Source organism: Oncorhynchus mykiss, chromosome Y (assembly GCF_013265735.2).
Source record: "Oncorhynchus mykiss isolate Arlee chromosome Y, USDA_OmykA_1.1, whole genome shotgun sequence".
Lineage (NCBI taxonomy): Eukaryota > Metazoa > Chordata > Actinopteri > Salmoniformes > Salmonidae > Oncorhynchus > Oncorhynchus mykiss.
Genome location: NC_048593.1, coordinates 13,470,757 through 13,494,395, shown reverse-complemented (window position 1 = coordinate 13,494,395; position 23,639 = coordinate 13,470,757). Strand labels below are relative to the sequence as shown.

At 43.6% G+C, this 23,639-nt stretch overlaps 1 protein-coding gene across 1 annotated transcript; it reads right to left on the bottom strand.

Moving 5' to 3' along the window:
* Positions 1-662: 662 nt before the first annotated feature.
* On the bottom strand, positions 663-11,290 carry LOC110509670 (tubulin-specific chaperone A). Its single transcript, XM_021590687.2, has 4 exons — positions 11,104-11,290; positions 6,795-6,921; positions 3,228-3,314; positions 663-2,244 (listed from the first exon to the last, which is right to left on the bottom strand). Exons 1-4 carry the CDS (start codon positions 11,154-11,156, stop codon positions 2,164-2,166), a joined length of 348 nt encoding a protein of 115 aa, XP_021446362.1. The 5' UTR covers positions 11,157-11,290; the 3' UTR covers positions 663-2,163.
* Positions 11,291-23,639: the final 12,349 nt, after the last annotated feature.

The following is a 23,639-nucleotide window of genomic DNA, read 5'->3' as shown; positions in this document are numbered from 1 at the left end:
TGGGTTCCATATATATAGGGTTCTATATGGAACCAATTTCGGTTCTATATAGGACCTTAAAGAGTGTCATATATGAACAAAGCATAGAATCCTTGTTGGTCCTTCCAGAACATTCTTTCTTTGAGTATATTGTTAGACATATACGGTTAGCAGGTTAGGGTAAAGGTTAGGATTTTTTATGACTTTGTGGCTGTGCCAGGTAATGGCCACTCTGTAAGCTGCCTCCAGAACAAGACCCATGACAAAAAAACGCTAACACGCGTCCTTCGCCCACATATCCAGGTAGCGCCTGTGGCCCGCCACCGCATCTCATGGTTCAATTAGCGCCGCTGCCCTATGCGAGGACTCGATTAGACCGTGAGTCATCCGAAAGAAATATAATTATGGTTCCAAATAAAATAATCAGCATTGAAGAGCGATTTCCTTAACGAGATGGATAGGCTGGATGTCACGGAGAGGCGCGCGTCTCATTAGGGCGATAATGAGACTTAGGGGCGATCCCGATAATTATCGAAATCTGTAAAATAAGGATCAAGCCAACCCTTAATGTCTGCCCAGTCAGGTTTTTTGTCTTGTATTATTAGACTGGAATTCATGTTTCTTGGATGCCTTAACCTCGAAAGAGTCTGAACTTATTCGGAAAGAAATAATAGGTCATGAGATTTGTTTGAACATTTAATCAATTCTATTATTCATATTCAATGTTATTAACAGGCTTAACATGAGCACAACCTAATACATGTTTTGTCGGCTATAAAAACATATAGCCTACATTGAACAACATCTTCAAGCATAGTTTAGTTTACCTTTGGGATAATAGTATTTATATAATCCATAGGTATTTCCTCTATCTGGTTGGTCTATGGATAGGCCTACATTTTATGGTCCAGTAAAAATAAACAATTTGGACAATTCCATAGTGGAACATAAAAACTATATATGTTAACCCAAATAAAATATTTAATAATATAGTTTTTAAAAGTCTACACTTGTGGACCAAAATAATAAGTGATTTGATGCCCAACAACTACGCTTTACTGGTCATTCGGCAAACAGTCTACGCCTATATGAAAAAAAACAACAACACTATTTTCACGCCGCTTCGAGACAGCTACGACCAGAAGTGATTTTTTTCGTTGCGTGTTAGATCTTACACAGAAGGTTAAGATAATTAACATAGCAGCTTAAGATAATTTGATGAAGATTAGGAAAAGAAATAGCGAAAATGCTCTCCAAACCCGCTACGAAAATCACCTTCTGGTCGTAGCTGTATCTTAGTGGCTGAAAATAGTGTGTCCAAGTGTACCCCATGCTTATACAGTGGATGTGACAGGCTATGTCCAGTTGGTGATGACAGTGCTGATGATGTCACTAGGCCGCATGGATGTTATTGACCAGCGGAGGTTGGTGTCTTGAAACAGGCATCATGCCAAAACGGTCCGTGCTGTCTGGGATCCTTGGGCCATCCTTACACCATTGAAGATGAAATTGAACATGGTTTATGGTTAAGATAACACACGGTATAAAATAAGGGGCTAGGGTTTATGGTAGGGACAGCCCAAGGCTCCCAGATAGAACTAACCATGTCAAAAACAGTGCTACATATCTCTCTCCATCCAACCCCACACAGACAATAGGATGGTTGTTATATAATAACGGTTTAGCTAGCACTCTTCTTGTTAGGTTCTTTGGTTCTATAATTATGTTCACTGGTGACACCTTGCTTGTTATGAGAGAATACATACATACTAAATATTTTATCAGTTATCATAAAGAAAAATCTATGCTCAAATCAACAAATTGAGGAACACTTCTAAATCACTTGATGCAAGACGCTAAAGTACAATAGCTTGAATACGAGATAAACAACACAATTAGGCTTCATTTGCAGCTGTATGGTAGAAGCCAAGCAAATCCACCGTGGTAAGAACAGAAAGAAGTGTTCATTTGATGCTTGTGTGAGAGTGTGCACTCCAGAGAAGGATGTCAAGATCAGACAACACGTTGTTCTCAAACTGTAGAAATAAGTAAAAAAAAAAAGTTTTTTAAGTTTCAAAAAAAGAGCGAGAAAAAAAGTGCTGAACGATTCTGTTTGTCTATGATTCCAAACAAGCCCAGACGAACGGAATGGACATCTAAGTGACGCATTAGAGAGTGAGAGCATCATCCTTCAAGCTTCACTGAATCCAATACGGTCCTGGCCTCTTTGTACTCCGCTGCTTCAGCCAAGTCCTCTTCCGTTTCCTGGAAAAACACACACAGCACATACAGGATATCAATACTAACCCCATCACATACACACACAACTTTAAAATTACTAACCCTTCAAATAGCATAACACCAAATCTAACTTACAGTCCACAATCAACCCATAGTTAACCTAGCCATGAAAAGTCCACGGTCCAATCACGTGGCTAATCACCAAATGATCATACAAAACCTGTTTTTCTAACACGTCCCTTACATAGTCAATTTAAATAAAAATGTACATTAACAATCTGCATACGTTGATTCCACAGTGTAACATTTCTAGTCAGTGCAGAAGAGTGTGTGTCTGTGTGTGTGGGTGGATGTGTGAGAGAGTGTGTGTGTGGGTCACATCTGTGCTAATCGAGTGCTGCTGGGTTCCTATGGTGGCCCACCGCAGTGACAGAACTGCTAATGAACTGTAATGAGTGTGTGTGCGTGCGTGCGGGAAGGGGTTGAGGTGGGTGAGAGGGGATTTTGGTGTGAGGTGGAGAGGGACAAGTCGCTGTCACGTCTCCCCACCCTCCCTCAGAGGAGTCATCTGTGATTTCCTCTCTCCCTTCCGCCTCTTTCTGCACGTGTGTCTCACCGAGGCCACGGCTGCCTGACTCCTGCTCTCTGCTAATTGTGAGGACCCTGAGACATGCATGTGTGTGGAAGAAGGGTGTATGTTCCTTTCTCTGGCTTCTTAGATCTGTCAGGATAGACAACACTACAGACAGTCACACGCACCTGCATGATGAGAGTGCCACTGAAATTCACACACTCCCGACACGGAAGCCCAAACTACTAACACCCGGATAAACCTGCAGCAACCAAGACCAAGGAGGATTGGCTCCACCTCCAGAGTCCGGTTCCTCTTAACGTTTCTTCCTTCCCAACAGAGTCCATCTTGGCCACTGTTGCCCTAGGATTGCTCCCATGTGATTTTATATGATTTTTCTTTTTTTTCCCCTGAAAGAAAACAGAGCTGTTCTTACTAGTATCTGGGACAGGTCTGCGTGTGCTATGGTCAGACGCCTGTGACAGTCTGGAATCATCATCTTGGACTCCTGTAGCACCTCCAGCTGGAACCCAGAGACAGCACAACACATACTACTCATCAGCACCATCATCTACACCATTTATAAGCATATCAGTTGTGTGTGTTTGTTTTTCTTCGAGGGGTCCTCCAAGCAGAAGAACCTCAGTACAAAAAAGGTTTAGAAACACTAATTTAGAACGTAATGTATTAAAAGGTTGAAAAACAACCCGGTACAGCTTCAGTAGCACCACTGTGTCGTTCCTGGCAATAGGCAATGTCTTGGTTTAGTATCCCACATACGCTGTGTTAAGGTTAACGTCCCACAACAAGCTCTCTGCCTGTGTGACATTTTTTATTGAGTTATTGATCGGGCAGGGAGTTGGGCAGCAGCAGGGGTCCTCGCCTCGCTCTGCCTCCGGCACACCTGGGTGAGTGGAGAAGAGTAAAGCAGAGAGGTAGCAGCACGATGATCAGGCATGGAGAGGTATTACTACACCCAGGGCAGGTAGCACTACGGTGATCAGGCATGGAGAGGTATTACTACACCCAGGGTAGGTAGCACTACGGTGATCAGGCATGGAGAGGTATTGCTACGCCTGTGGGGAAGCGGAGTTAGAGCCCGAGGTTCAGGCAGAACTGAGTCTCTCAACAGGCAAAGCGAATGGGGAATTCCCCTGACTGGCATCCTAAAAAGCACAGAGGAGTCAGACACACTTTAAGAAACTCCAGTGGTGAGGTGGAGAGACACACAGGCTGTGACACACACACACACGGTGAGGTGGGAGAGTGGTACCAGTACCCAGTACCAGTGCAGTAGAATGATCCCATCAGCAGCAGCAGGATAAAGACTACACTTAGAGGCCTATTGATTCTATTACAATGAAAACCTCTAATCCGTCCATCCATCCTGCCCTTCAACCTGACCATCTCCTACTATAATCCATCTGCTCTCCCAGTCCCACCACTAACCTACACCTGAGATATATATATATATATATATATCACACATACAGTGGGGCAAAAAAGTATTTAGTCAGCCACCAATTGTGCAAGTTCTCCCACTTAAAAAGATGAGAGAGGCCTGTAATTTTCATCACAGGTACACTTCAACTATGACAGACAAAATGAGGGGGAAAAAAATCCAGAAAATCACATTGAATGGTTTTTTAATGAATTTATTTGCAAATTATGGTGGAAAATAAGTATTTGGTCAATAACAAAAGTTTCTCAATACTTTGTTATATACCCTTTGTTGGCAATGACAGAGATCAAACGTTTTCTGTAAGTCTTCACCAGGTTTTCACACACTGTTGCTGGTATTTTGGCCCATTCCTCCATGCAGATCTACTCTAGAGCAGTGATGTTTTGGGGCTGTTGCTGGGCAACACAATCTTTCAATGTTTCCACCCCCATGCTTCTCAGTAGGTATGGTGTTCTTTGGATGCAACTCAGCATTCTTTGTCCTCCAAACACAACGAGTTGAGTTTTTACCAAAAAGTTATATTTTGGTTTCATCTGACCATATGACATTCTCCCAATCTTCTTCTGGATCATCCAAATGCTCTCTAGCAAACTTCAGACGGGCCTGGACATGTACTGGCTTAAGCAGGGGAACACGTCTGGCACTGCAGGATTTGAGTCCCTGGCGGCGTAGTGTGTTACTGATGGTAGGCTTTGTTACTTTGGTCCCAGCTCTCTGCAGGTCATTCACTAGGTTCTTTGGATCATTTTATGTGGAGCCCCAGATCGAGGGAGATTATCAGTGGTCTCGTATGTCTTCCATTTCCTAATAATTGCTCCCACAGTTGGTTTCTTCAAACCAAGCTGCTTACCTATTGCAGATTCAGTCTTCCCAGCCTGGTGCAGGTCTACAATTTTGTTTCTGGTGTCCTTTGACAGCTCTTTGGTCTTGGCCATAGTGGAGTTTGGATTGTGACTGTTTGAGGTTGTGGACAGGTGTCTTTTACTGATAACAAGTTCAAACAGGTGCCATTAATACAGGTAACGAGTGAAGGACAGAGGAGCCTCTTAAAGAAGAAGTTACAGGTCTGTAAGAGCCAGAAATCTTGCTTGTTTGTAGGTGACCAAATACTTATTTTCCACCATAATTTGCAAATAAATTCATTAAAAATCCTACAATGTGATTTTCTGGATTTTTTCCCCTCATTTTGTCTGTCATAGATGAAGTGTACCTATGATGAAAATTACAGGCCTCTCTCATATTTTTAAGTGGGAGAACTTGCACAATTGGTGGCTGACTAAATACCTTTTTGCCCCACTGTATACCCTATTCCCACAGGCCTCTGGTCAAAAGTAGTGCACTATATAAGAAATAAGATGCCATTTGGGACGCCCCCCTAGACCTAAAGCTCCCTCACCGATCCACACCAAATGAACAAACCTAACAATGGGTCAAACCAGAGAATTGTAATTCTGCAGCGGGGAAAAAAAACACAAGACGGCTGAAAAAGCGGCATTTATCTTACTCTGATTTCAGATGTACACGAGCTATCTAATGTGCATACTGCAAGAGTAGAACCAGTTGTCTATTGGGCATGAAATCGTTGCAGATGATCCTCTCCACAAAGGTGTAAAATCCCTAGAATAGCTGAGATGAAAACAAAGGTTATGAGGTAGGGCACACAGGGGACAGAGGTCACCCTGGGTCTTTATCTTCTAACAGCCTCTCATCCCTCACTCATTCTACTCTAAGCAGGGAAAATATAGGAGGGAGCGAGGAAGAGGGAGGGAGCAGACGAGGATATGGGCCAGCGATCTCCTAGCGGCTGTAAATTACCAGCATGTGGCAGTAATTATCAAACTCCTCCAAAGTTACATAACGTCATTAAATCAGAAATGGTTTAATGACTAAATCACTAAACCCCCCCCAAGCCTAATTCTTCATAATGATACTACGCTGACCTCATTACAGTGAATGTAGGGCTACTGGCATCATCCGTTCTCTACTGTACTTCTCTTTTACAATAGGCGTGTTAAAGCACATTAGAACGCTTCTACACATTTAGCCACAAAGGTGACAAAGAAAAGGTTGAGGAAAAACACAACAGGTCATTTAGAATGCCAAATAAAACGGTACTAAAAGCACGCACCTCATCGGAGGACAAGATTATTTGTATGCGTTACTTCATCAGGCCGACTCTTTCCTGTGTAGTAACCAAGTGGGTAGCAACATTGTATTATCTTGTGTAATAACAAAAATGGCTCCAAATCCATGAATATGCTATCACAAATCAGTTGCTAAATCATAATGAACTTAATACAACGTAGTTACAATAGTATGACATATTTTTAGTACAACTACACAGCTTTAAAAGCAACTTAATGTATAGTGTTTGTATATGTAGGCCTATGTAAAGCACGTTTTTACAACCTAACGTAAACTGTTTGTATATGTAGGCCTCTGTAAAACATGTTTTTACAACTTCATGTAAAGTGTTTGTATATGTAAAGCATGTTTTTACAACTTCATGTAGGCTACTTATTCTGCTGAGTTGTCACCGACCTGTTTCTTGATGACATACTTGGCCTCTGAGTCGGCCTCTTCGTCGCAGGCCTCTGCTTTCAGTCGTTCAATCTTCTCCTCCTGCTGCCTGGTCTCCTTGACGTACATGACCTTCTCCTTCACCAGACTGGGAAGACAATAACAGACAAGACACAGCACAGCGTAGTTACAAACATACAAAAACAAATCAACACACTGGGGAGCCAGGCCCAGCCAATCAGAATGAGTCCCCCCCCCCCCCCACAGAAGGGCTTTATTACAGACAGAAATACTCCTCAGGTTCATCAGCTGTCTGGGTGGCTGGTCTCAGATGATGGTAACACATGGTCTGCGATTGTGAGGCCGGTTGGACGTACTGCCAAAACAACATTTTATAGTAGCTTTTCTTGTCCCCATCACAAGGTGCACCTGTGTAATGATCATGCTGTTTAATCAGCTTCTTGATATGCCACCCCTGTCAGGTGGATGGATTATCTTGGCAATGGAGAAAGGCTCAATAACATTCTGACCACAAGGCTCGAGCTCGTCAACGAGCGTCCGCGTAGTCAGGCGTTAAAATAGAACTTGGTTCTATTTGTGATGCTTGACGCGCTACAAGTCCCGCTTCTCCCATCTCCTCATTGGATTTTAGGGGCATATACCCACGTGGGTGATTGAAAGATGAACTGAGGTCCACACTCCAGTCCAGTTGGTGGTTGTAATGCACCTCAAAGTTGGTTGCCAACCACCAAAGAAAAAGAAGAAACCCGAAGGAGAGATTACAACAAACAAACCCGGTTTACCATTTTATCTGTGGATTAATTGTCAGAGTAGAGGACCTTGTGCATTTCTGGTAAAATAACAACCCAATGTTTATATCCCAGGGCAAATTAACTAGCAACAGCAAGCTAGCTAGATACATTTCCATACATGTTTAATGCTTTTCGACCTGTCCCCAAATTAATATAGTTCGTTTTGATATTTCAACCTGTGTGTCCTGATCGGTCTGGTGTGGGTGAACAAAAAAATAAATAAATCAACATTCGCTCGATGACGTTAAAAACAACACAGAAAAAAACCCAAACACCTAAAACCCAAAGCTGTACAAACTCAGGCCCCAAGATGTCAAAGAGGAATGAGGAGGAGTTCTCATTCAACTTACCACCAGGTAAAGTAATGGTCAAACAAACAACAAAAATAGTCCTGACCAATTTGTCCCATTGTTCCCAGATGTGTACAGCATGGGTATAATGTAACAATGTCGTCTGTGTGTTGGTTATCTGTGGATCTACTACAGTACAGCGCCTTGCCTTCCTCCTCTGCCTGATCACCACGCTCTCCATTTAACTGCCACTTCTGGCAGGACACACACTCTACTGGCCCTTTCTACGATTAATTGATCATCAATTTAGTCCCTAATTTGGACCAAGTCATGTGGTAAATGGACCACTTTTCCTTGATTGTTAGTGAAAATGGGTTTGAGTACATTGATACATTTTGATTATTTATCAATTACGGGCCAAATGGAACTAAATCTATTAAATAAATTCAGATCCTGATTGGCATAATGGAGTTTGAAAATATCACTATTGATAATGATTCCTGACTAATAGTCTTTTTCCGGCTGCAGCTTTGCTTGTCGGGATGACGACGCGGAATTCATTTTTCATAAAATCAGCTGTGTGCGTTGGTTCGTGTGTGTGAGTGATCCTTCATTAATCAGGCACATTACCCAGAAACACCCTCTCCCTCAGTGTTGCCGTGGCGCCTTGCTTAGCCGAGGAAGCCAACGGCACTCTGTCATATTTTATGTCAATTACCGCTCATTTTAATACGTTTCCATCAAGACGCTGTTTAAACGGGCGGCATATGCAACAAGGAACAGCAGAGGAGCGCTCCTCCTCTCCTCTTTTCCTCTCCTCTCTCTCAGGATTTACACAGTAAGGACATCACCTCTGAGGTTATTTGGAGGGAGAGAAGGCAGCAACAAGAGAGAGGGGAAGAGAGGAAGGAAAAGAAAGGGGGATTGAAATTATTTGAATAAAACTGAAGGACAGTCTAATAACTAAATGTCCACCCCCACCCCGTCAATCCTCCTCTTCCTCTCATCCAGTCCCGATGTTCATTTCTTATTTCTCTCCGGCAGGGTCTTGGAAACGCTTGCTGTGTGTGTGTGTGTGTGTGTGTGTGTGTGTGTGTGTGTGTGTGTGTGTGTGTGTGTGTGTGTGTGTGTGTGTGTGTGAATGAGGGGTGGGGTCGTCGTGGCTGGTTTTAAATAGACCTGCCACCCAGGACTTAATGGAAAAGGCATCTCTCTGGAAAATAAGGAAAAAAAGGGAATTAGAGATCCGACACACATTCGGCCGCCGCCTCCTCCTCCTCCTCCGGCAGCACTGCATTTTTGAGCACCGGCCTAGCCCTATGCCAAGGCCCGAATGACAAAGCCAAATTACTGTTGTCATTTTATTAAGGGCATCCGCCTCGCTAGGGCAGAGAGGAGGCACTGACTGGAATGTACAACGCCACAAAGCCAATGGAACAGGCCTTACTGGGAGAGAGCGGACAGGGAGCTGCTAGGCTTTTAATAACACATAAGGAATGAGAGAGGGGGAGAAAGAGAGAGGGAGAATGAAAGAGAGAGGGAGGGGGACATGAGAGAAAGAGGGAAAGACAGACAGACAGAAGGACATAGTAGGGTACAGAATTACACGAGAAACAGACAAAAAGAGAGAAAAGGCAGTCTGTTCCATCTGACCTTGAACAGAGGCTGCAGGTTCCAATGCCAAGGTCATGCTACAGGCCCCAGCTGCTGAATGGGTAATGGATCTCTCCTTACTTAATTTGCCTCAGTGAAATATACCATTCCTAGGACAGCCGATGATGAAGTCAACCTATTCCGATTGGGGCCGCATGGGAAGGAATGAGAATAGAGACGTTTTAGAATGGAAATGAAGCCATTCTAGAATGGAGATGCGTTTGAACCAACTTGATAAAGCACCACCTCTCATTACACCGGCGGGCCTGCAGTTTCCCCACTGCATCAGACACCCTGTCTGTGACGTCACCCTCTGAGGGAGAAGTCTCAGCCGCCAGCGCCATTACCCACAATCATCAGGGAGCCCGTTAGTAATGTGACCCTAATCAAAACACAATCGATAGCACATTTACACAAAGGGCCACGGAGGGAGCGAACCTGGAGGTGATGAGAGAGGGAGAGAGCAACAACAAAAAAATCCTTGCCATGCTTAGGCCGACTATTCTATTTATGAATGTATATATGGATGATGTCCAGTGTTTGTGATGGAATCTCTCGGTGAATAGAAGCTCTTGAACAGCTTTCAGGAGAACATGTATTAAAATATGACATTCTTGTTCTGTCCTTCCGAAATAAATAACAGATTGTGGTCAGATGTTGGACTGTAGCAACGGAATGCCCTGTCAGGGAAAACATCAGTCACTTGCAGCAAGGGCCTAATTGTGCAACTCTAAGCTCAAACTGATTGCCTTGTCAACAAAAAAGAACCCGGCTCAGATGAGAATGAGCTTGCAGAAAATCAGCTGCAGTGCATCAAATGCCTGCATTGAGGCTAATGTTTACAATTGCACAGTCACTGACCATAAACAGGCCTTTAGCCTACATTCACTTGAAAACTTAGCTAGCAAAGCCTGGTCTATTGGCTCTGATGAGTGCATCGCTCGCACCTCAGACAGAGACGACAAGAGAAAACTGCTTTTGCGCACCAGCCAAGAGAATGCCAAAGTTGATTTTTTGTTGTTTTATTCGCAACAAAAGGCCTGAGCAAGATTTACATAGAAAATAATAAGATACATTAAATCAATTAAAAACGTAGGCCAACAGTACATGAGGGGTTGTCATAACATCAGATTTGTATCCTTAATAAATTGTCGAGAAGAGAATGCAAACGTACGTTGCATGCTAGCTTGTATGCTAGCCGCTTTACTTTACTAGGCAACACAACCGGGATGACTTGCTAACGTGACACACGCACTTACTATAAATGGTTAAAACATTGTATAAAAAGGCGAAAATGTAATTCAACAACATACAATGTATATTTAAATATGTTATGGAGTACAGGTTCCTATGTCCTTGCTACTGCCTTATTTTGATTGACAATGCATGCACCTCCCTAATGTACCGGTGTATAGTTAAATCTATACCGGCGAAGTGTTCTCGACGCCCAGCCAGACTTCTGTCTCGATCCGTAGGTATCCACGGCCTAGTGGGTGTAGCATGTTAGTCAGTTAGCAAGCTAACTAGCTAGCCTGCTATCTTTTAAGATTGTATTAGTTAAAAAGCTCCACTTACCGCTTAACAACGCCAGTCTTGATTTTAATCTGTCGTATTCTTGGATCTGCCATGTTAACTGATATTCTTAAACGACACAATAAAGTACTAGTTTACTGAAATACTGTGAAACGGTTGCTATCCAGCACAACAATATCGCTCATGAGATCCTGGGCATGCGCACTGTATACCGCGGGAGAGGAGGTGGGCATTTGTGGGCAGATGTCCCTCTTGGATTTAGGCCTAATTCCAGGAATTTGGAATAGAAAGGCTAAGAATTTGATCTGTCTAGCGAGTCGACGATACGAGATCTAGTGAAATAATGTCATACAAGAGGAAATTAAATCGATAAATGTTGGATTCAAATCCTACAAGATTGGATATGTGTATGCTAAATCAAAGTTTCGACTGATTTCCCCTGGTTCAGTCATGTCAGATCATTATTACAACGGATGGGGTGGGAAGGGAGAAAGGAAGGACCGATGCATTCATAACATTTCTTAATAGGTTAATGTGTGTTCACTTAAAGTAGTAGCCTAGACTTGCTCTCTATAGGCTACTCTCAAATTGCAGAATTTTTTATATATATGTTTTAACTGAGTTTTTGGTTTTACTATCCTTGTGGGGTCCAGAAGTCCTCACAAAGATAGTAAAACAAGAAATGAAACATTTTTCCGGTTCCCACAAAGAAAAATTTATATTTTTTGGTTTAGGGGTTAGGTTTAGGATTACAATTAAATCAAATCAAATTTTATTTGTCACATGCGCCGAATACAACAGGTACAACAACAACCTTACCGCGAAATACTTACTTACAAGCCCTTAATTAGGGTTAGAATACGGGTTAGGGTTAGGGTTACGTTTAAGGTTAGGTTAAAGGTTAAGGGTTAGGCTTAGGGGTTTGGGCTTTTGTGTGTGTGTGTGTGTGTGTGTGTGCTGTACATGTGTTGAGGCTGAGCATTTCAGCATCATGGACGGCGATTTTTAAAACCCATCTATATAACGTTCGTATGGAGATGCAATAGCGAAACCTTAAACTGCTGAATTATTACGCATTGCGCATGGGTTGCTTCCATGTTGCCTCATGAGCTTTGTTCAAAGGCATTTTGTCTAAGTACATTTTGTGATGTAAAGTTTATATGTGTAATGTAAATTATTGTAACAACGAATTCGCCTTAACTGTATAGATTCTAGATTCTACAGCCGAGATGTTCAAAGCCCTCAGTCTGAGAACCTTAAAAGTCAAGATACACCATACATTTATTTGTCTGCGCAGCTAGTTGATTAGTTGGGGCATAAACAAATGGTTGTGTGTCTTCCAAAACAGCCCATTAGATTCCATTTGAATCTCTGTGTCCTCGTCTGCTATTGATTTGTGGTATCCATGAAAAATCATTTAATTTCATAGCATTCCTCAAGGTCCCCTTGACTTGCATCACAAATGCAAGCACGTCAGCAAATCTTGTATCATAGCCTCTATACAGTCGCAATGCGTGCCTTTTGCCGTTTAAGATCTATAGGCCACACATTTCAAACGTATATATAATTGAATAGCTGCATTGTCTATATTTCACCAACAGCAGCCACAAGTTCTAGTGTAACGTAAATTACAAAGGATCAATTCTCCAAACCCTTCAATGCGATCTGTTATCGTAATGTATGTTCTGCTATTTGTTTAATTGTTTTACAGTTGCAGAGAAGTCACTCAAATATGGGTTTTAACCCATTGTATCATTTTTTTGACACAGAATATAAATCAAATCATTTGAAGACGTGCAAGAACAGTGTAATCAATGCAAAAACTGTTCTGATAACTCTTCATTGTTTTACGGTATCCATTCGAAGGCTCGTGATAATTATCATGATAAATTATAATAAGAATTTACAATTTATATTACTACAACTGCTAGGCTTTATTTGCTATAAGACTATCGTCGTTTCGTGAAAGCATTAAAAAAAACTAAATTATGCGAGGTTACTACAAATAATAACGTAACAATAGCACTGTTAGCCTACATAGTAATAAGTACATTCGCAAAACGTCGTTATAGACAATAGGCCTGAAGTCTTTATAATCACAATTGTTATTGTTGTAGCCTAATACAATCGCAATCAAAACCACTGGTATAATTAGATTATTACAAATGATTGTGGTCAAAAACAATCCACGATTCAGAGGAAACAAAATTAGGTTGTGCCTCAATCCCTCCATCATGTCCACTTCCACCGGTTGGACAGGTTTACATGTGGTGAGGGGGAGAGAGAGAGAGAGAGAGAGAGAGAGAGAGAGAGAGAGAGAGAGAGAGAGAGAGAGAGAGAAATAATTATAGTCTTATTAGGAAATCTTTATCTAATGTAATAAATAAATAAAATCAGCCATGATTAACTTCTGTTCCAGCAGACTACAGAGGTTAAAGCCAGCGAAAGAAACTGTATCCATTCCCTCTTCCTCTGTAACGACCTAATGATGTAAGATTTTAGATTTGTCATGCCTTAATGCGATTCATTATTTTCAAAAGTGACTCCAAAAAGCCAGAGATATTACCTTGTCGAATACATTTTTCCTCCCTTGCACTTGACACGTTTTTGGGAGATTTCAAAAATGGACAAGAGACAAATGTAACGCGCGCGCGCTCGTACGTGCACGCACGTGTAGGTGACGGTGGTTATTACCTGAGGCCTGCAGCATGTTTGGTACATGGTTCCAATAAGCGACAACAACAAAAAAAAACAGGGAAAGCTCTAGAAAAAAAGGTCAAAGGTCGAATAGCCAGGCCTTACAGTAGGCCTAATCTAATTCAAACTGCAAGGAGCGATGAGAAAAAAATCCGTTGGCGGTTTTCCCTCTAGCTCCATGACCGTTGATTATTGGTATTTTCCGAGTTTTCCAAACTAATAAGTGGCACTATCAAGCATTTGGAAGCGCTGGGAGACTACAGACGGGCTGCTAAACTTAATTGATATTGAGCGAGGCGCTGGTAGGCGCGGAAGGGGGCCACTGCTGGGTAATTTGCAGTTTAATCAGCGTTTGTAATGAGAGTGGCTGATTAGCACGGGGTGGAAATAAAAGAGAGTTACAAGGAACGTCTGTCAGAGTCCGGTGATAATTCAGGACTAATTGTAATGATTAGAGCAAACTGGATGACTTTGGAGTTTTCTAATGCGTTGTGTGTGCAGTGCGGTGTGTGTGTGTGTGTGTTTAGCCATCAAGATTTATGTGAAGTAAAGCAAAAAAAAGAAAAGCTAGACCTACTTATTCACCCCCACACGCATTGGTCTAGCCTACAGCATTGACATGATCTGATATTAAAAAATAAATACCTAACCATACATTTTTCTGTAGCTCTACAAACCCCTGACATTGGAATGCACAATGTTTGTCAGATACAGTACATTGGCCTAATCTTGCGGTGTTACTGCCAATCATTTCAGCACAACGGACAGTGGTTTTTACAAACGTGCAGGTATGCAGCCTCCTGCACTGCAACCAATACCCTGCTGCATTATTATGGGATGGGATGTTGGGTAGGCCTAGGCCTAAAGATAAGCCTGCTCTTACGTTGGTGTTTGTAACAGGAAATATATTTTATTATTTTATACGTTTATATTGATGCGGTGTGTGTGTTTGTGTGTGTGTTCTCGTCCTCGTTTGCTAGCGCGGGGGCACATATTCGGTAAGGGGAACTACTAGACTGAATCACGGAGATCTGATTATCAAACAAAGCAGCTAATTTATCTGAAAAATCGTTGATGGAGTCCGCGGTGACTGAGGGTGCCTCGGAATACCTCAGGAATAGCAAATGTGAAATTAGTGAGATTGTGTGTATGAACGTGGAAGGCCAATTAGCGAGAGAGAGGGACAGAGAGGAAGAGAGAGAGAGAGAGAGAGAGAGAGAGAAAGAGAGCGAAGGGAAGGGGACGAGCAAATCAGCTGTATGCACGCGCACATGACGCATCTGCCCGTGGAGCCGCGAGGACACTGGCACCTGCTGTTGTTTATCTCTCTCGCTCTCGATGTCCCTCCTCCCCTCTCTTCCCTCGTCTACTGCTCTCTCTCCTTCTAATTCCCTCTCTATCTACTTCAGAGTAAGTAAAGTTGGAGATATGACAGGTGAATAACATACATTTCATGACCCGCAGCCACGAAAATAAAAAAAGTGTTAATTTGAATATCAACCACCATCTGTTTAAAAGACAAACACATAATAATGATAGCCTACCTATTTAAATACAACTGTGAGCTACATTATAGCCTATCTTTAGAATATAATCACTCCATCGAATTAAAATGCAGGCCACGGCTTTCTCTTCATACTCCCCTTGTTAACGACAAAGCAGCATGGGTGACCTGTTTCATCTGGGCGTTTGTCTTCCATGCTTCTCTAAGTGACCTTCTCTTTCTTCCCCTCTCCCCGGCCTGCCTCCCTCCCTCCACAGCGGCCTGATAGTGAGAGCCAACTGCCTGGCTGGCTGGCTGGCTGCTGGGCTGACTGGAACCCGATCGATTCTCCCAGCAAGAGGTTATCTATACGCGGTATTTTAATGTCAGGGAGTCAGCCAAATTGATAGTGATAAATATTTGCCGGAAGATTAGGTGAGGGGAGTGTGTCGGTGGTGCTCTATCTCAGACCTGTAACCTCGACAGAGCCGTCCCTCTCTGTGGCGGATTAGCCCCATCCATCCAGTGTCAATGCCTGTCTTGTTGAGAAAATCAGTGAGTAAACACGGCTGACAGAGAGGGGGGGGGGGGAGCGGGGGGGGGGGGGGGGGGGGGGGGGGGGGGGGGGGGGCGCTGATTACTCATACAAATAGACTGCAAACTCCGCCAGGACGCGCCTGCCTGCCTGCCGGCCTGCCTGCCCCTCCTGAGATGCGTTTTTCCTCTTTCCCCTGTCCTCCCTCTCTCCTCTCCTCCTTTTTTCCCCGCGTGTTGACAGCGTGCGCTGTCTCCAAGGGTCCCCCTGTCCTGCTGTTCCCACTTTGTCCGCCATCAATCACTCCGTCATTGTGTCCTGGATGTTATATAGAGTCACTTAATATCCCCTCCTTCATCTCTATTCACTCCCAGAATGATTCTCCATAAGGGCCAAGCGCCGCGCGGTCTGGACTGGGGGAGGGGGAAGAGGAAGAGGATTGGAGTCTGCACGCATTGACACCCCAAGAAACAGAGACAGAGACAGAGAGAGAGAGAGAGAGAGAGAGAGAGAGAGAGAGAGAGAGAGAGAGCGAGAGAGAGAGAGAGAGGGACTCAGAAACAGTAATATCAGATATTGGACAAGACATGTAAGCCTATCTGCGCTTTATTGAGACGTCATGGACTAACTGGATAGAGGGACCACTGGCCCGGTTCCTCTCAAGCTTCATAAAAATGAAACACAAAATAAAGTAGAACAATTTGGCCCATCACAGTGAAACATAACTTATAAAAATGTGTTCTCTTCCTAAATGTATTTTGGGTTGAAGAGGAACATGGGGATATTGGCCTATATGGTTAGTAAAGTTTTTTTTTAAGTTAAATTATTAATGCAGTGAAAATGTACATTTTGTAAAAGTCAATCAAAGGACAATTATTCCTATTAGTATCAAAGTGGATTTATAATTATTGACCTATACCAAAAAACGCTAGATCAGTCAACGCTAGATCATTGAGAAGCAGTGACAAATATCCAGTTTTATTTCAATAGGCCTAAATCTGAAAAATTTCTAACAAATAAAATAAAATGTACCTTCTAATGAAGAGAGTAATTTCTGAACCTATGCAAACACTTAAGTCATTAAGAATACATTTCAGTTCATTAGAACTCAGTAATTTTTCAATTAGAAATTACTTAGCGACTATGGTGGTGAATTAAAATGCACGTGCATGCTTTTAAATGTCTATATGTGAAAGGATGATTTATGCTCCTGCAGCTTGAGAAGTTTTGAGTTCTTAAATTGGCGGTTAAACCTTTGGCCTATTACCTCGAGCCTCAGTCAAATCCAAGCGCGTGATTATTTGGGCATACAGGCCTACATACATGTCAAGCCTTGGGGTTAACAACACATTAGGCTATGACTGATTGTTGTTGTTTTCCCCCCTTTAACATACTGCTAGGCCTATTACAAAAAAAATGATGGTAGGCCTATATCTCCCAGTTAATGTTGTCCTCTAACGGTCTACCCTCTGGGCCTCTTCGTGCCCTCTGCGTAAAAATAGAGACGTCAACTCTCCAATCCAGCCGACTATTCTATGAAGGTTCTCTGACAAATAGACCTCCGCGCTACACTTGAGTGGCCGCCTTTATTCTGCCCTGGTCTTGTTTACATAGCGCCAGAACCCTGGATTAAACTAATCACTGCCCGAGGGGGAGACCCATAACCCGCTAACAGGTCACCCGCCAGACAGTTATAAATGCTGGTGTCTGCTGGTTAGGTGGGATAGATGTCCGTGTCCAAAAATGACCTTCCCGGCGCAGCGCACAACACCGGCGCTTTCAGGTAAAGTGTGTGTGTGTGTGTGTGGTGGTGGTGGTGTGGTGGTGGTGGTGGTGTTTCTTCTTCCATTATTAGCTCTGCTATAATTTTGAACAAATTGCCAAATATGTGTAAAAACGCCAACTACGTTTCACCGTTAAATCCATGCAGCCCGGTTCAGAGGAGAAACCATAACTTGGTTATAAAATAAAATGTGGGCCATCATCTTTTATCAGCTTTAACGACAGCCAGATCTCAGATGGGAGGTCTATGACACCTAAAATCATAGCAGGGGATAGACTAATTTTCCACAAATAGAGAGGCCGAGGAAAGAAATCCGGAAAATATTGTATAGATCTTGAACCTATTTATTTCATCATTTTGCATTAGAGCGTTATGAGTTGTTCAAATTTGATAACAAGCACTCAATTCACTTCGTTAGCTATGTAGCCTAAGTTAAATTAGACTTCAATACAAAAAAATGCAGTGGCATTCAGTGGCTCCTTGAATAAAATGTAGGCCTAATTTGTGTTAGAATTTGTTGTATCTGTCACAAATATCCCCAATTAGCTGCAGTAATTATTTGATAGTTTCTGCAATTACGGCTTAAACGGGTGAATTTGGAACTGTGCGGGACCGTAATTGGCCTAAATGTGATATTTTGCATATTTGCATAATGAGGAAATTGGTATAAAATTGTGTTCATTCATTTGTGAAAAATCCTATGAATTTTATGAATTTGAAAGGTCTGTTCCCGCAGCCTGTGACTTTGGCTGGCTGATCCCGGAGGAGTCGACTGGAAAGTAGGGCGCAGGCACGTCGCCAAGTGTGGATGAGGAGGAGAATGAGAGAGGGAAGAGGAGCAGCGCAAGGAGTGGAACATGACAATCTCAACTCACGATCAAGAGGGAAATGCGTGCGCACCGTGAAGCTATGTGAAGCGGGCCTTTTCTCGCGTCAAGCCAAGAATGTCTTGCCAGATGGAACTTTTAAGTGTCAAAATAGTAGGCCCTATCGATTTTAGGTTTCACGATTTGAGCTATTTTATGTGAACTCCGGGTTCTCTGGAACGTTTGGGTATAATCAAACTATTGTGTGAAAATATTATAAACAGGAAAATTCAAACATCCCTTTTCTCACAGCACAAAAGGAATGTTATTTTTCTATCACCCCGAAAAACCCGCGGATCTATTTTGATTGAATACGGTCCTTCTAGACTTGGCTACATTGCAGGAGGGTTAATGTGCGAGAAGGCAGGTATAGGCCGTTATATGGTTATAGGGGCAGAGCAGAGACACGGTCACTTACAGTGCAGTTAAAGTGGTTTCAAAACCGCATACGGCCAGCTCTTAAATGCCGTGGTCTAAATGGTCTTAGGAACCTCAATTACTTTTTAACATACTGCGATGAATGACACTGTAGTGAACGAGGCCATAGCAGGCTAAGTGAGGTGTGGGTAATTGGCAATAAATAATCTAATTTCAGTCATTTGCAAAATCACAGTATTTTTCGTTCAACTAAATCCTAAATTACAGTGCTATTAACCTTCCCTGCCTATTCTCTCCCACGCTCCGCTAGAATGACTGATAGTAGTAGTGGGTGGCAGCAATGCACACATTCTTACCTCCAGCTTGAACTTTGTAGGGAGTAGATTTGTTCTACCTTTTTTAGTTGACCACCAGCAAATTAGAGCAAACTTAGTTTAGAATACCTTGCACATTTCTGGACTATTTTAAAGTGAACAAATAAAAGGCTAGTCGATTGCGTAAATCTCTCAGCGAGAACACACAAGCATTTGATGTGCGAACGTAGCAATTGGCGGCATGTTTTGAAATGTAATAAGGCTCAGCAAATCTTACAAGAAGATGGATATGCTATCTTTATTTACATATCTGGACACATACTTATTCTCGATTGTGAAGTGTGTCCATGCACAGATAACATAGCAGAAGTGTTGAGCTCAAACCTTCCTCTATATATATATCTCTAGAAAGCACGCCAGAAACACAGTCACTTCTTTGTGAGCATTGTAACATTCTTGTTTTAGTCAAATTGTGTGAGGAATGTTATTTTTGCCTCATTGCAGAAATGTGAGAATGTAGTTTTTGGTTGAATGTGTCGGCTATAAGCAAAGCATTGGCTGATATTTCCATTATCTTACAAATGTTCTCCAGCCTCATAATTCTCTTTTTAATGAGTATCCAGTTGTTTATGTTTTTGCTTTGAAGATGGTCCACATTAATCAGAATTTGAAACGCAATTAAAACAGTGGCTGTTGTTGATGTGACTGGACTACCACCAGGGGAGACGCATAAAAATGCACAACACTGGCTTAATGCAAAGGTTTATAGTAACACACACACACACACACACACACGCACACGCACACGCACACGCACACACACCTCCATCTCTCTTTTCTATACAGCCTCTCTACCACGCCCCAGCAGCCCATAAAGCTAGTAGATGATAATGTTGCTGCCATAGACAGTAATGATCCAGCCATTTCATGGGGTATTACTCTATAATGATGATAGCCCTCCACATTTGCATCTCATCCTGCCTGCCTGCCTCCCGCGGCTGCGGTGAAGAGAAGCACCTCTGTCTTACCTGGCAGCCGAGTGGATTTATAAGGCTGAGGACATGAAGACGCTGTCCTGGAATAATACAAGCCATTCTTACAGTGCTCTCAAACCCAAAACGCAAACAGAGCAGCCGTGTGTGTGTGTTTGTGCGTGTGTGTGTGTGTGTGTGTGCATGGAGACAAAGCAGAGATGAGTTGAAAGGATAGACGGCGATAAAGACATACACAAAAACTCACCAATGACAGCCCATAAAAGATGACTAGGGCGTGGGTCTGGGTGGTGGGTGAGTAGGAGGGAGGGTGAGAGACTGAGGGAAGGAGGAAGGGGAAGGGGTGAGGGAGGCAGAGAAGGAGGAAGGAATTGGGGGAGGGATAGTTGTTTGGAGGGATGAGCAGGCCCTTGTAAAAATGTACCCCCATAACGACACCAAAAAAAAAACCAGCCATAAATGTGTTCTTTGCCAGATACATTTTCCACCGCCAACCTGTACAAACAAAAACACACACCACAACACAAAGAAAACACACACACACACACACACACACACAATCACAAGCAACAACAACACAGAAAAGCCCGAACCCTGTGCGTATTTTACTCTGAGAGTTAATGGGAATGAAATACCTCGGTGGATGAGTGCAGATGTGTTTGATACAAATAGTCATTTTCCTATTTGCTGCCTCATTGAGCATGATGAATGATGGGAGTCAGGGAGGCGGCATGATGAATGGCAGCACCTTGGCTCCATTGCATGGCCTATTGATTCTCCTTCTTTATTACTCCTACAACCCAGCTGGTTGCTCCTGCCCTCCCTACACTCCCTCGCTCCCTCTCTCCCTACACTCCCTCTCTCACTCCTTCCATCTCTCCCTCGCTCCCTATACTCCCTCTATCCCTCCTTCTATCTCTCCTTCGCTCCATCTCTCCCTCCTCTCTCCCTACACTCCCTCGCTCCCTACACTCCCTCCATCTCTCCTTCGCTCTATCTCTCCCTCTCTCCCTACACTTCCACTTCTGTCGCAGGTCCCTCATACAGGAAGAGGTGTGTGTGTGTGTGTGTGTGTGTATGCCCACGCCTGATTGTGTGTATGTGTGGAAATGTGTTTTCTGATTAGCACTCATACTCAGAGCCAGCCAGCCAGTAGTCTCTAACAGGGTTGTGTCTATTAGAAGCCTGGTTAGTTAGTTAGTTAGTTAGTTAGTTAGTTAGAGGAGCCTCTCAGAACACCAGGACAGAAACAGGAAGTGAAGGTGCTGGGAACAGGATATGGTGAGGCTAGAGAAGCCATAGGAGAGACACCCCAGCGGGCAAAATTTGGCATGGTGCATTTCTTGGTTAAAATTTGTTTTGGATCGACATCAGATGACAAGATTACAACCAGGTTAAGACGTATTTTTCTAGCCTACAAAAAATAAGTTTGATGGAACTAAAACATGCCTAAAACAGTTGCCTACTTCTTAAAAATACAAATCCCCACAAGAGGCAAGTAAAGTACACAAAGTAAAATCAAACAACTTCCCAATGAGTCTAGTTTTCATCCCACACCCAACACAGTTGTCTCTGTCATAAGGCTCTTCTACAGAGTGTGTGTGAGTGACAGTACTGTGTGCAGCGGCTGACTGATCTGCTATGGGGAACAGAGAATAACATCTTCCCAGAGATTGTAACCCTGGTCCCCAAGGCTCTGTCATAACAAAGGCGACTCTTTCTGTCCTTGTCCGTCCTCTTGTCTCGTTCCAGATCCGAGACACACACATACTTGGCCAGGACAGAGTGACATGTTGTCATATCTGGCCCGGTGGTCTTTTCATACATACAGAAGTTGTCACTGGTCTGACTGTCTGACTCTGAGTGTGACCAATGACTGTAAAGAATAAGTCAAAGTATGCAAATTAGCTCAAGAAGGATTAAACAGAGGCCATGTCATTATAGACATAAACACCTAGACCTACACCAATATACTTAAGTTTGCACGAAATAACTAAATGTCACAATGAATTAATAATAAACAAATCATATGATTGCTATTCAATATCCCTGACCTATCGTGAATTAGTCCTATTCAATAATGACTACATTTCGAGCTCTTTTACATACTCGCTCTCTTCCTACCCGGCTTGGGGTCAAACAACGAAAATCCAATTCCTGAGCTGAAAAACAATACTCATTGAAAATAATGGGCAATCTCTGCAGCTGATGAATTGCATTTCGATTCATTTCCTAAATGGGCTGAGTTGAAATAGAAGTGATCCAACCCCTTAATATGCGTACACACATTACCCTGAGAGGTAAGGCCCCTGCTGATGCACACACACACACGCACGCACGCACGCACACACAGACACACACACACACACACACACATCTCCTCCTCCATATCCTGGCCTGTGTGTGTGTGTGTGCGCGCGCGCTAGCTGCTTCAGCAGTCTAAATTAAAGATGTTTCAGTGGATTGGAATAGCGGGACATAATGAAGCAGCGCCGCGCTCCGAGAGGTAATTACCCAGAAGCACCCTCTCCCTGCGCCCGCCCGCCAGCCCCAACGAGGTGAGGGAGAGAAGATGAATAGCCAAAGCACAAAACCACTGACCCCTCAAAAGTTTCATTTACCGTCTCCCCTCTATCTCCCTCTGGCTCCCCCCTGCCTCCCCCCTGCCTCCCCCGGCCCTCCCCCTGGTTCCCCCCTGCCTCCCCCGGCCCTCCCCCCTGCCTCCCCCGGCCCTCCCCCTGGTTCTGGGCTGGTTTGGAAGAGGTAATCATCTAGGGACAGTTTTGGTGGCTTGATGAATGGTGTGTGTGGTTTTGGCGTTCGTACACACACACACAGATATTTATCTGCTGCTGGTCCGAACGCAGCCGAGCAGCGCCGGGAGGTATGGAGCATGCTGGGACTTATTGAGTCACCAGGACCAGCAGAGCGGAGAGACAGACCAGGGAGGAGAGGAGAGGGGGGAAGAGGAGAAGGAGAGGAGAAGGAGAGGAGAGAGAGAGAAAGGAGAGAGGGAGGGTGTGAGAAAGAGATGGAGGGGATGGAGCGATGGAAAGGAGGACAAACTGGTTGGCCATGGAGGAGACAACAGGGGGAGAGGAGAGAGGAGTTGGAGGGATGGATGGAGGGATGGAGGACCAGGGGTTGGCCAGGGGACGTGGGAGCCGATCAATTCTCTCTCCCAGTCTATCAGTCACGTCCTCTCACTCTGTCTGTTTCTGCTGATGACACACTTTCTATGGCCAGGCACCCATTTCCAGGCCAGGAGCTAGGGGAGGGGAAGGTGTGTGTGCGTGTGTGTGCTTTCATGCATTTGTTAGCGAGTGCGTTTTTGTCTGTGCATGTGCGCGTGCCTATATGCATGTGCCATCCAACGGGACTGCCTGCCTTGTCTTATTGGTTCTGTCAAACTCTCCCCTCCCAGGAGAGATTGGGCAAGGAGCTGAGAAGAGTCCAGATCCCAGTTAAGGCCCCCACAGGTAAGAAGGCCAATCCAGCCCCTCTCCTATCTCCACTCTTCTCCCAGGCGT

Excerpts from the sequence above, each read along its gene's own strand:
- LOC110509670 (XM_021590687.2), bottom strand. The coding sequence starts at position 11,156 with ATGGCAGATCCAAGAATACGACAGATTAAAATCAAGACTGGCGTTGTT. Across the intron at positions 3,315-6,794 it reads AGTATGTCATCAAGAAACAG|CTGGAGGTGCTACAGGAGTC; the intron begins GTCGGTGACAAC and ends TCTGGGTTCCAG. Across the intron at positions 2,245-3,227 it reads CAGACCTGTCCCAGATACTA|GAAACGGAAGAGGACTTGGC; the intron begins GTAAGAACAGCT and ends GTGTTTTTCCAG.